Raw genomic sequence first — 12572 nt, forward strand, 5'->3', positions numbered from 1 at the left:
ACCATTTCATATCCTATGTATGCAAATTCCATGTCCTATGCTGCTGTCAACAAAGTTAATATCTGGTATCTAAGAGTGGAAAAAATTTTGTCCCTGATCATCAATTATGTAAAGCATCATTAGAAATTCATTATATATGTACATTACCAAACCATTAAACAGTCAAAATGCCTGGATTCACTAAATATTCATAACAAAAAGGAAATTTCACCTGCTTCAACAAAATATTTCTATTAGCTCCTGAGAAGGATTCTGGTTACAATGTTTCACAAAACTAACAATTTTCTGTTTCCAGTATCCTTTGCTTTGGTCCCATGAAGACACCTATGAAAAGGTCAAGGTGACTGTGACAGCTAATTTTTTTACACATAATAATAAAAATAAAACACATGCATATTAGAAGCATCACGTATTTAATGTCAAAGAATTTGAATTCAAGTACAAAAATTAAACAACACATGATTTCAACATTAAAAAACTGTTAACACTTATTATTCAAACAACTATACAGTGAATATCAAAAACACAAAAGAAGCATAACTATAAAAACCTGAAATACATTAACAGCAAAATTAAAATTTATTTCTATAACAGTTAACAAAAATAGTTCTAGTTATTTTCAAGGACCACAATGGTAGAGTGCTTTTCCTTTAGTACTGCATAAAATTTGTATCTTAATCTTTTTGCCCTTCATTTCTTTCTACATAATAGATGCTTCTGGTTATATAATTGTTAAAATCTCTAATACAGATAGTGATCCTTGGTAATCAAATCTAGCATAACCATTGTCTGCAAGTGCTTAAATATTTGTGAAATGCTATTTGGCAAAGTTATTATGCAAAAATCTAACACAAACTATTGGGTTCTACTGTCCACTCAGGAATTAGAAGTATTTAAAATCCCAAAAGTTTAAAAAGAGGAGTAGTTTGCTATATCTTTATCAAACGAAACCACTGAATAACTTTTTAAACTTAGCATTTTTACAAGTTCTACAACTGTAGGTTATTCTGAATTATGGTTGATGTTTTTACTATGTTGAAATAAATATATATGTATCATTTTAAAACCAAGTGTGCAAACCCGATTCTAAAATAAAACAATATTTTAATTTGCATGCTTTACAAAGAAACTTTCATACTCAATGTTTACAGTATCTTCTTCAGAAGAATGAGGCCTGATTGGAGATATATAGTCGCTGTCCAACATGGCTGCCATTAGTAAGTGATATTGTTGGTGACAAGGGATAGCTTGGATAAGAATAAGGCCTTGAAGTGTAAGGAAGCACGCTGGGAGTCCCAGAAGAGAGAGTAGCACTAACAGGGGAAAGACTATTTATTGAGCTGCGACGGAAAGTGTAGTCTGTAAATAAATACATGAACAATTATGCTGCACATCTTTATGGATACAAATTTAATTCAAAGAGACAAAGCATTAAAACCATAATCACAGTTTAACATAATGTTCTAACATTCAAAATCGTACTAATACTATTTTGCTAGTAAAGAATGTTTCAGCATTCACTAAATTGCAAATCCTGATAGTTTATTACAGTCAGTCTTGTTTCTTTCACTGACACAATGGCTTCAGAGGTCTTACTAGAATGCATTCTTGGATATCTTTTACTTGTATATCTATTCATTGTTTTGTGTATTTTTGATCACAGAAAAAAGAGAACCTCTGATTTCTCTTGCTCTACAATGCACCTCCTTTTAAATTTGGTTCTGATGCTAAGGGGTAGTCCATGAAGAAAAGATAAAAAAAAACCCAGCAAATTCATATTTGCTTATCCTTTTTGAAACTGTATTAGGCATCAAATCAGCAGAAACATTCTCCCCTGGACTGCAAAAACATTTGGTGTAAACTAACTGCCCAATATTTCATTATTTAAATACTAATATAAACATTTGTATAACTCAATACACCAATTTAACATTAGAGTTCCTACTTGTATCATAAAACAGTAAAATGAATCATGTTTATAAAATAAACTTCAAGAAACCATTATCAACTTATAGCATAGAAAAATCCAAAAATTAAAAACAAATTTTTAAAAAACCAGTTATATTTGAAATATTATTATTCCACATTAAACATTCATCTTATGCACCAATAATTTCCTGCTTCATTAATTGTAATGTTTATATGTGTGTAAGAATATTAAAGACCAAATCTGTAAATCCTGTACTTTCCAAAAACTCAACTATGTTCTTTGGGGTAGAATAGGCCACGGGTCTGACAATAACTATAAGATGATTATTTATAAAAGTCATGGTGTTTCTGGGAATGAAAGAAAAGGAATTAGGTAATCTAATGTACAAGTCTTTTCTGTATTTTCCTGGTATTATAGATGAGGCCTAAAACATATGAGCATTAACTTAATGTTGTCATGGGGCTTAATATTTAGCCAACAGGAATGAGATCAACTGCAGGAGAATAAGCTCAAGCAACATCAGTAAGGACCTAGTTAAGAAAAAAAAAATGGAAAAAATAAAAATCAGTTAAATATAGATTTAATTTCTAGCACTGTAAAACTCTAACTTGATTAATTTTAATGGTGCCATAAAACCAATAAAAGCAGTCTGTTCCAAGAAAACAAATACATTTAAAATATCCAGTTCAAAATATTTTCAGTATTTTGAAATTGGATAAGGAATTACTTTGATACCATTTGCTTTTTTAATATCCAAAGTAGGATAAGTAGTTGTCACAGAATTTTTCTTCCTCTCTTATGGATACACTTTGCCTGAAGGGTATGGTATTTAGTAGTAACAGAAACCTTAGTGCTCCTGTAATTCAAATTAATTGCTTACAAAGTTTTGATTCTCTCCTCCTAAAGAATATTACACAAATACAATCAATTCCTTATTAGACATGCATCTATGATACAACTAGCTCTTTCCATTTTTAACAATGTGGTCATAAACAATATAATTTAGAAGAGCAGATCTTTAGTTACACTTCTGTAGGTGGGGAAAATGCAGTTTTCAGAGAAATCACTTTCAACTTTGGGTTTATATCCATGCAAGAGTTAATGCAGCATATTCTTTGAAATCTAGATAAAAGAGATAGCTTCAGGGAATGATTTTACAAAGAAGATAGCAAGACAACGGACTACTGGCATAGTACCTAAGTCTGAAAATGGGCATTTTTAATAGTCTCCTACTGTAAACCTTTAATTTAAAAATACACTAATCAACCACTGTTTTCCTACATTTCTAAGGAAACTAAATTAAAATACAAAATTAAAAGCTAACTTTGATGACCTCATTCATACAGGATGAATCAAGAGAAAAAAAAATCTCCCCCTAATGCTACAAAGATTAGGAAATGAAAAGCTTCAGTGTTCATAAGATTTTACAAGCATTTCAAAAATAAATTTTATTATGGCATAATAATCTAAATATATTCAGAAAAAATCTAGGTAATTAGAAAATACAATACATATCAAACTTAAGATAGTAACTACTGGCATAAACCTAGATGAATCATCTTTTCCTTAGATCTAACATACAATATATAGCACAGAAAATAAACATCAAAAGACATCACTGATTTTTATGAAACAAGTTAATAAGTGAGTTAGAATTCCTAGCATGTACTTACTTGCCCACCCCTGTTTTTTTTCCCCAATGAATATCCTTAACTCTTCAATACCACTGTTTCTGTCTCAGACTTGGATCTGTACTCCCCCTTCCCCTTCTTAAGGGAATGACAGAGCCAATTTCAGATTTTAAGTTTTACACTGAGAATGATTCAATTGTGTTAATACTTTTTAAACTGAGGTACAATTTACATACAGTGAAATGCATACATCCTATGTGTTCATTTCAATGAGTTCTGGTAAGTGTTAACCTAGGCAACCAACCCCTAGAACAAGATATAAAACATAGCCATCAATCCAGAAGTTCCTTGTGGCTCCTTTCCAGTCAATAGCTCCTCTGTTGGAGGCAACCGCTTCCTGACTTCTCACTACAGCTTACATTTGTCTGTTCTTGGACTTCATATAAAATGTATTTTTAAAGTACTTTTAAATATAGCTTCTCTCAATACAATTTCTAAGATTCATTATGTTGCATCAGTTTATTCTTTTTAATTGTTCAGCAGTATCCTGTCGTACATATACAGCATAACTTTTTTTAATCCATTTACCTACCTGTTGACAGATAAATATTTGAGTTGTTTCTAAATTATGACTATTATGAATAAAGCTGTTATGAACATTCTTATGCCAGCTTTTTTGTGGATATATGGTTTCATTTCTTTTGGGTAAGTAGGAGTGAAACTGGTGAGTTATAGGGCACAGACAGGTATTGCTGAACGTTTCTCCAATGTGACCATTTTGCATTCACACCAGGAAAATATAGAGCTCTGGCTGTTCCACATCCTCACCAACATTTGGTATTGCCAGTGTTTTGAATTGTAACTATTCCAGTGATGTGACATAGTATGTCATTTCAGTTTTAATTTGAACTTCCCTCATGACTAATGTGTTTAGCTGCCCCTCTGAACATTCATGTTCTTTAGTAAAGTATGTTTTCAAGACGTTTGCTCATTTTTATTGGTTTGACTATTTATGGTTGGTATTAATAAAGCTTTTAACTAATCAAATTCTCTAACTCAAAATCATAAACCAGGGACAGGCTGGTCCTCAGAAGTCTCTAATTCCAATCACCTCTTTCATTGAAGAATGACAGACAAAAGAAAAACAAGTTAAAAATTGGGCCTCCTAATTCCTTGGAAAGTATTGTTTCTACTTGACCAAGCTTTTTCACTCTGGCAATCTTCTCAAAGCTGGGTTGGGCAAAGGGTCTCAAGAGGTTATCAGCAACAGGGGATAGAAATACAGTAGTAGGTGCTCTAAGCTACCTGGCCGCTACTTGCACCTGGCCACCCCATACTTCCCATTTCAAGGCATACTGCTCTGCATTCCCAATGTATATGCTAAATGTTATCTAAGAATTTCATTTGAATAAAAGGTCCTTTTGCAAAATAATAAAAAATAAATAAAGTGATTTGCTCTAATATAATATTAGAGAGAGCATTTTCGGTCAAATCCTCTACAATTTCATATTTATATCTTGAATGAATACAAACATTTTCATATAATAACACTTTGATCTATATAGCAAATAGGCTAATTTGCAATTCTAATCAAGCAGTAATGGCTAAAAGGACTCCAGATTCTGAAGGATTCGGGAGCTGTGTCTAGAAAGAGCAGGAAAGTGAAGAGGTTGTAACTGTCGTGCCACTGACCTGGGAGCAAGTGCAGAGACTGGCAGCACATTCACCACCTACTCATCAGCCCCACCTTTTAAATAATAATTTGGTCTACTACCTTTCTCTGTCCAACACAAGAGATGAATACCATCAATATGCTTCTCAGTGAAAACCTAAGCAATGGACAACATACACTGCTCTACTCCAAATTGTATCTTGTTTGTTTCTAATTCTCTTACACATTTTGACCAAACTCCAAGGATTCTCGAACTGCTTTTCTGCCTCATATAAAGAGGAGGAAACCCTTAATGGAGACTCTAACCTGAGTTCAGTGAAAAGGTCTTCTTATACTTATTTCGGCTTTTTCTTCTGGTTTGTTTCTGACCAGACTCTTTAATTTTCCATTAATAAGTACCCTCCCTCATAATTTTCCTTAACTATTTTTTCTTCTTGTTAACTAAGTTCTACCTTCACATCCACTCCCTCTTTTTGATGCACCCTTTTTAAGTGTACAATTCAGTGGTTTTTAATAGATTCACAAGGCTGTGTAACCATTACCATTAATCAGAACATTTTCACACCCTAAACAGAGCCTCTATACCTATTAGCAGTAACTCCTCCATTTTCTCTCCCCCAGCTCCTACAAACACTAATTTTTCTGTTTCTATTGATATGCCGGTCCTGGATTTTTTTATATAAGTGGAATCATACAATTTATGTCATCTTTTTAAACTAGCTCTTTAGCATATGTTTTCATGGTTCATCCATGTTGTGGTATATATCAGAACTCCATTCCTCTTTTTTTTTGCCATTCCTCTTTATATCCCTTCTATGAATATACCACATTTTGTTTATACACTCATCAGTCGATGGACAGTTAGGTTGTTTCCACCTGTTGGCTGTTATAAATAATGCTGCTAAGGAATAATATGCACAAAATTTCATGTGGACATATGCTTTCAATTCTCTGGAGTAAATAACTAAAAATGGACATGCTGGGTCATAAGGGAATTGTATGTTTAACTTTTTGAGGCAACTATACTGTTTCCCAAGACAGCTATACTGTTTTACCTTCCCCCAGGCAGTGTGAGAATGAAGCACCTGATATTTTGATTTATGAAATACATTTCCCCACACCTTTAATTCATATTTTAAGTACTTCTTTAGATTTCTATAGGATCTTTATTAAAATTTTTGAAAAAATTTCCTCACCTCACCATATTATTATTTCAATTTCTAACATTCAAATAGCCAAAAATGAAATAACTCAGTAACTTTCTTTCACTGCTTCATCTGCTAAAGTGTTAACACTTGTTAACACAGCACTGTATATATGCAGAACATAAAACATGGTTGGATTGAAAGAGAGGTTTCTAAAATTTCTAGTAAAATGTAAATGACATTTATCATTTATTTTGTACTTTCCATCCTAGTAAAGAACTATCAAGAACTAACTGTAACACAGAGGAAGGAATTTTCAAAATTGCTAATTATTAACTTATAGCCTATGACATATTTACAAATCACTAACTAGAAATTTTTAAGTGATATTTCTGGCTAGCACACTTAGTTATGATCAAATTTACTGGCATTTTTTAAATATCATTTACTTTCCCTATTACAATTAAATTTTGACAAAAAAAAGTATTTTTACACCCTACTTAATTTTTGCTGAAGGCAACTGACAGAAAATATAGTATAGGAGACATGAAATGACCAATGTTTTTTTTCTTACGACTAGGCTCACAGAGTAGCTTAAGTCAGTTTTTCTGTTTTAAGATGATTTTTAGGAGGCTTTCAATATGTTAATCTTAGTAATGGTGGCTGGATAAAAATGAAAGTTATTATCTCTAACTCCTTTCTACAAAGTTCTAGTTGGCTAGTTCTCTATTTTTAGTAATTATATTTTTCAGATTCAGTTTTGGGGGGGGGGGAGAAATCACCTCCTTTTGTTTTTAATTGAAGTATTTTTAAAATTTACAATATATTTTCCATGTAATTTTGAAAAAGTGATGTGAGTTTCAAATTCTTATTGTGAAACTTTAACTGTATATATCAATTTTTATAAACCTATAATTGTCAGGTATCTGTACTTATATTTTTAAGAAATTACAACTGTTTCATCCTAATTTATCTAAAGATTATAAACATTCAAAAACAAAGGTATGAAATTCTAGAAAACACAAACTAATCTATAGTAACAGCAATCAGATCAGTGGTTGCTTGAAAAAGAAGGTAGTCCTCCAGGAGGAACAGGTTACATTAGGGGTGACAGAAATGTTTGTCTTCTTGATTGTAATATTATTTCACAGATGTATACATAAATGCCAACTGACCAAAGTGTACACTTTAAATGTGCACTTTATTGTATTTCAATTGTCAATAAAGTTATAAACAAAACCCAAGTGTTTCCTTGAGTTAGTTTCAGTGTTTCCCAACCTATTACAATTCAAGTATCTCAAAACATTAAGAATCCCTTAGCCAAGAAAAAAAAATTTGAAAAAATAAAATTGGTAAAACTGATTTCACACTTGTACAGGTTGCTACCACTATGCTTTTCAATATGCTAATGAGCATTATGATTATGCTAGGGCAGTATATAGTACACAGTTTTTCCCAAACTTGTTTGACCTTAGGAACAATTATTTGACCTTAGGAACAGTTATTTCACTGAACAACTTGCAAATCACTTTGGGAAGAACATTTAATGGGGGCTAATATGTAATAGGGAAACGTTAAAAACAAAACAAAAATATTCTTGAACTATGTTAAACACAGTGATTACAAACTCAACTGCCCTCAGAAGCTAAGATGTAACAAACAAACGAAAAAAGAACTCAAAGAGGACTAAATGTATAACAGGTGTCTATTATTTGTACTGAAATTAAATCTAGGTGCATTCCTTTCAAAAAACCAAAGAGACAAAGCAAACCATATCAGGAGCTTCCAATTTGCTACCTTTGTTTAACAGATTATGTCAAATTCCTTTTAATGACAGTTTCTAAACCATTTGGAAGAGATTAATAGAAAAGCAACCTACAAGAGAGAAACTTATGATCTGAGCACTACAGTTTATTTAGGATCCAGTATGGCTCAAAAATTGTAACTTGCTAAAAAAAAAAAACTATCTGGGCAAAAGTTAAGAGAAGATAAAAGTCTTAGGAAAGATAGCAACTCTTTTCAAGTTTCATTTCTATCAGTATAATTAGTCCCCATAATTCAAAATTTGAACTATAAAGACTTGTTAGAAAAGGTACTTCTGAAAATAACATCATATATTTGAGTTTTTATGTTAAGATCTACAATGGTTATAAGCCTCAAGCAAAATATATCTCCTTGTATCTCAAGTATGAATTCTATTAATATTTATTGAGTACTTACAAAGTACAAAAATAACTATACAACATCAGCACTACTTAATCTTTACAAAAGTCTTACAAAATAAGTACTATTATTTTCCTCTTTAACAAGAAAAATGAGGCACAGAAAGATGAAATCAGCTTAAACAACAAGAAATAAAACATGGAGTCTACCCAGGGAACCACAACATTCTTTTTGCCTCAAAAGGTAAAAAGGAGTTTAAATGGTAATATTTATTTGAACTATAAACTACCTTTAACATTCTACTAAAACTTATCTTCTCAGTATCATGTTGGAAAAACTAAAGAGTGAATCCTAGTAAATAACTTTTATTTTTATTTTTGTATTGTACCAACAATAATTTTAGTTGTATTAACTCAAAAAATAGGTAAATTTCACAGGTAATCTTGAGAAATGCTGAATAATCTACATTAAAACACTGTTTACCATCTTTGGTGGTTCACAACATACAATAGTATGTCATAAGCCTTGAGAAGACCTGAAATACGGGAACCAGTTTAACTTTCTGAACTTTCCTTAATGAATCTATAATTAACAAAACTTTTATAATCAAATTATTTCACAAGCTTCTTTAGACAATTTTAAATATTTCTTCTTATAACCATAAGAAGGATAATTTATAACTGGCTTTCTGAAAACTAAATATATCACTTAATATTCCCAAAAGACTTTTTCTTACCTGTTTATTTTCTCCAAATTCTTCTACATAGGTCCAGGCTGAAGAGATTGTGTTCCCTGTCTGTAATCAGTGAAGACAGAAAAGAATTGAGTCTTTAGATTGGTGTTATCCCTAATCTTGGAAGTGCGTGGAATCCTTGATAACTTTAGTTAAAAACCTTCTGATCAGTAAATAGGAAAATAGAGAAAAGAAACAAGTGACAAATAATTATCATTTCTGAATCTCTGCAAAGATGAACAAAGAGAACAGTATTTGATATCTGAATGAAAAGTATGAGTTAATACATTATCAAAAGTATTTCTATACTAATTAAGTCCTTATTAGTTGGTTTTTCCAAGAATTACTACTCTACTAATAAAGGATTTTAAAAACAAATAAGATTGCCCAATTTCTGATAAGCAGATAGCCCAAAGAATCTAAACAAATTTGAAAACTACCACCATCCTTTCCTTCTGTTTTAAAAAGAGATAGATGGCCAAAATAATACTAAACTTAAAAAAAAATGTTTGCTTATTAACAGCTCAACAATCTACTTGAAGCCCAATATAACCATATACAGTACAACTCTGGATATCCATACATTTTAGTGGCTCTTTATATCCCTTAAAGCTTTCTGGTAGGGACATACATCCAACCCTCTCCTAAGATACTGTGCAAAAAAGTATGAACAAATGAAAATGTTTGATGATCCACACAGAACTATAGATTTTTAAATAGCCATCTTAAAGATAACTCAGTAGAAAAAGAATAGTCACAATATTTTCTTGATTTTTACATAATGAAATTAGGTAACTTCAATCAATCTTCCTGGTGAGAATTAGAAAATGGAAGCAATTATTACAAGCAACAGTATCTATCAGAGAGCACCAAGAAGGATCAAGGAAGACAATGAAGAATAATGGGATCAAGATCTTGGATAAGAAGGAAACCCAAAATGGTTTGCACATCTTTTGGAGGTGTGTTTCCCCTAGAAGGACTAGCCGATCCTGTAGAGGTATCTGACAGCCAACAGAAGATAATAAGAGATAGACGAATTTCTAAGGATAAAAGTACAAAATCAGAGCTAAAAAAACTAGTGATAAGGCAGGTCTCGAACCTGAATAAAACTGAACTAGAAGTAGACCAACTTTAAAAGAGATTAACTTCAACTCTTCCCAGTGCCTTCCTGGATTAATAAGGCACTCTGGGATTGACAGTCCCTTGGCCATTTTTCTGAAGCAAAATAAATCTTCCCTAATAAACATTAAAGCAGCATGCTAGCTTTCAAACTCTTTATTTTTCATAGACATATGTGACATTCAATCAAAAATAACCAGTCATACAAAGATAAAACAATCTGACCTAAAACCAACAGAAACAATAGTCAACAGTAACTGATCTACAGGGAATTTAGGTAAAAGTTTTCAGAACTAGATATTAAAATAACTATGCCTAATATGCTCAAGGAAATAAAAGACTAAATATTTGGAAGAAAAAATATAAATCAAAAAAGAGTCAAAAGAAATTCTAGAACTGAGAAATAAATACAAATAAATGGTTTCATCAGCATGATAGACACATGCTTTAAAAAAAAGGGGGTGGAGTGTAAGAAGAACTAATGAACCAAACAAAAGATTTGAAGAAAATACACAGACTACACATAAAAAGAATGGAAAATGCAGAAAGAACATAATAAATATATGGGATATCTGTAGAGGTCTAACACAGGTGTAATTGGAGTACCAAATGAAAAAAATGAGACAAAAGCAATATTTGAAAACAGAATAACTGAATTTTCTGCAAAAACTGAGTAACATTGATTCACAGATTTTAGAAGCAGTGAAAGTCTCAATTAAGATAACCAAGAAAACCATATGTAAGTTCATCTTAATGACACTCCCAAAAATCACAGAGAAATATTAAAACTCCCTGCAGGGGTGAGGAGAGTTTATGTTCAAAGGAGCAATAAATAAATGACAGTTGACTTCTCAACAGAAACCATGGGAAACCAGAAGACAGTGAGTGGAATTATAACTTCAAATGGCTAAAGGAAAATAACTGGTGACCTAAATATGTATATATATTATATATATTTATTATATATTATTTATTACATATTATATAAATATATATATTTTTTCTATATATATTTCTTTCAAAGACATATTCAGGTAAAACAAAACTAAAAGAAATCTGTCATAAGCATGGATCCACACTAAAGAAAATACAAATTAATGTTCTTTGGGCAGACTATATAGAAATAATCATAGTGGAAACTTGGTGATGTAATAGGAAATGAAGAGCAAAGGAAATGATAAATATATAAATGGTAAATGAATACAAATGTATATTAACAAAAAACTATTATAACTAGGCATGTCGGGATTAAAATATATAAATTTAAAACACACGGAAATATCAGGACACTTGGGTGGCACAGTTAAGTGTCTGACTCTACATCTCAGCTCAGGTCTCAATCTCAGGGTCATGAGTTTGAGCCTCACACTGGGCTCCATGCTAAGTGTGAAGCTTACTTCTCCAAAAAAAAAAAAAAAGAAAAGAAAAAGGTAAAACATATGGAAATACCAAGGCACTATTGAAATTGGAAGAAGAAATAAGTTAGAGTGTACAAAGGCTCTTGCACTGTCTAGAAAATGATAAAAGCATTAATTAATATTAGGTTTCAATAAATTAAGAATGCAAGTTGGAGTCTACAGGGTAATCCCTAAAAGAACAGTAAAGACTCGGGACGCCTGGGTGGCTCAGCGGTTGAGCATCTGCCTTTGGCTCAGGGCGTGATCCCAGAGTCCCAGGAGTCCCAGGATCAAGGCCCACATTGTGCTCTTTGCCTGGAGCTTGCTTCTCCCTCTTCCTATGTCTCTGCCTCTCTGTCTCTCTCATGAATAAATAAATAAAATCTTTAAAGAAAAAAAATAATAGTAAAGACTCTACAGCTCTAATATAGGTAAAGGAAGAGAAAAAAAGGCCAAGTAATCAACTATCTAAAGAAAGTAAGAAAGGAGAACAGGGCAACAGAACAAGGAATAGAAAGCAAATGGCAAGATGAGAGATTCTAAGCAAAGCAATAAGTACAGTAAATGCTAGCTGACCAAACACTCAAAGAATAGGCTTTCAACAAAAACAGCAGCAACAAAAACAACAGAATCTAACTATATACTGGTGTTATCTTAAGGATAAGATACAGGAAAAGCAGAAGGTGCAAAATGGAAATACACAACATATGCAAACTTTAACCAAAAGACAGCTTATAAGCTTACGTTAATATCAGAGAAAGTAAAGTTTGTTTTAAGTCAGG

At 31.8% G+C, this 12572-nt stretch overlaps 1 protein-coding gene across 2 annotated transcripts in view; it reads right to left on the bottom strand.

Moving 5' to 3' along the window:
- Window positions 1-414: 414 nt before the first annotated feature.
- Window positions 415-12572, bottom strand: part of RBM46 (RNA binding motif protein 46) — a 50076-nt gene continuing 37918 nt past the window's right edge. Inside the window, exons 5-6 of one of the 2 annotated variants that reach the window (XM_041737807.1) lie at window positions 9278-9337; window positions 415-1359 (exon numbers count right to left, since the gene is read on the bottom strand). In XM_041737807.1, the coding sequence (XP_041593741.1) occupies window positions 9282-9337 (56 nt within the window). In that variant the 3' untranslated portion in view covers window positions 415-1359; window positions 9278-9281. Of the gene's footprint in view, window positions 2461-9277; window positions 9338-12572 lie in introns of both variants that reach the window. The other variant, XM_041737806.1, reaches the window with a different exon arrangement.

This window comes from Vulpes lagopus, chromosome 23 (assembly GCF_018345385.1).
Source record: "Vulpes lagopus strain Blue_001 chromosome 23, ASM1834538v1, whole genome shotgun sequence".
Classification (NCBI taxonomy): domain Eukaryota; kingdom Metazoa; phylum Chordata; class Mammalia; order Carnivora; family Canidae; genus Vulpes; species Vulpes lagopus.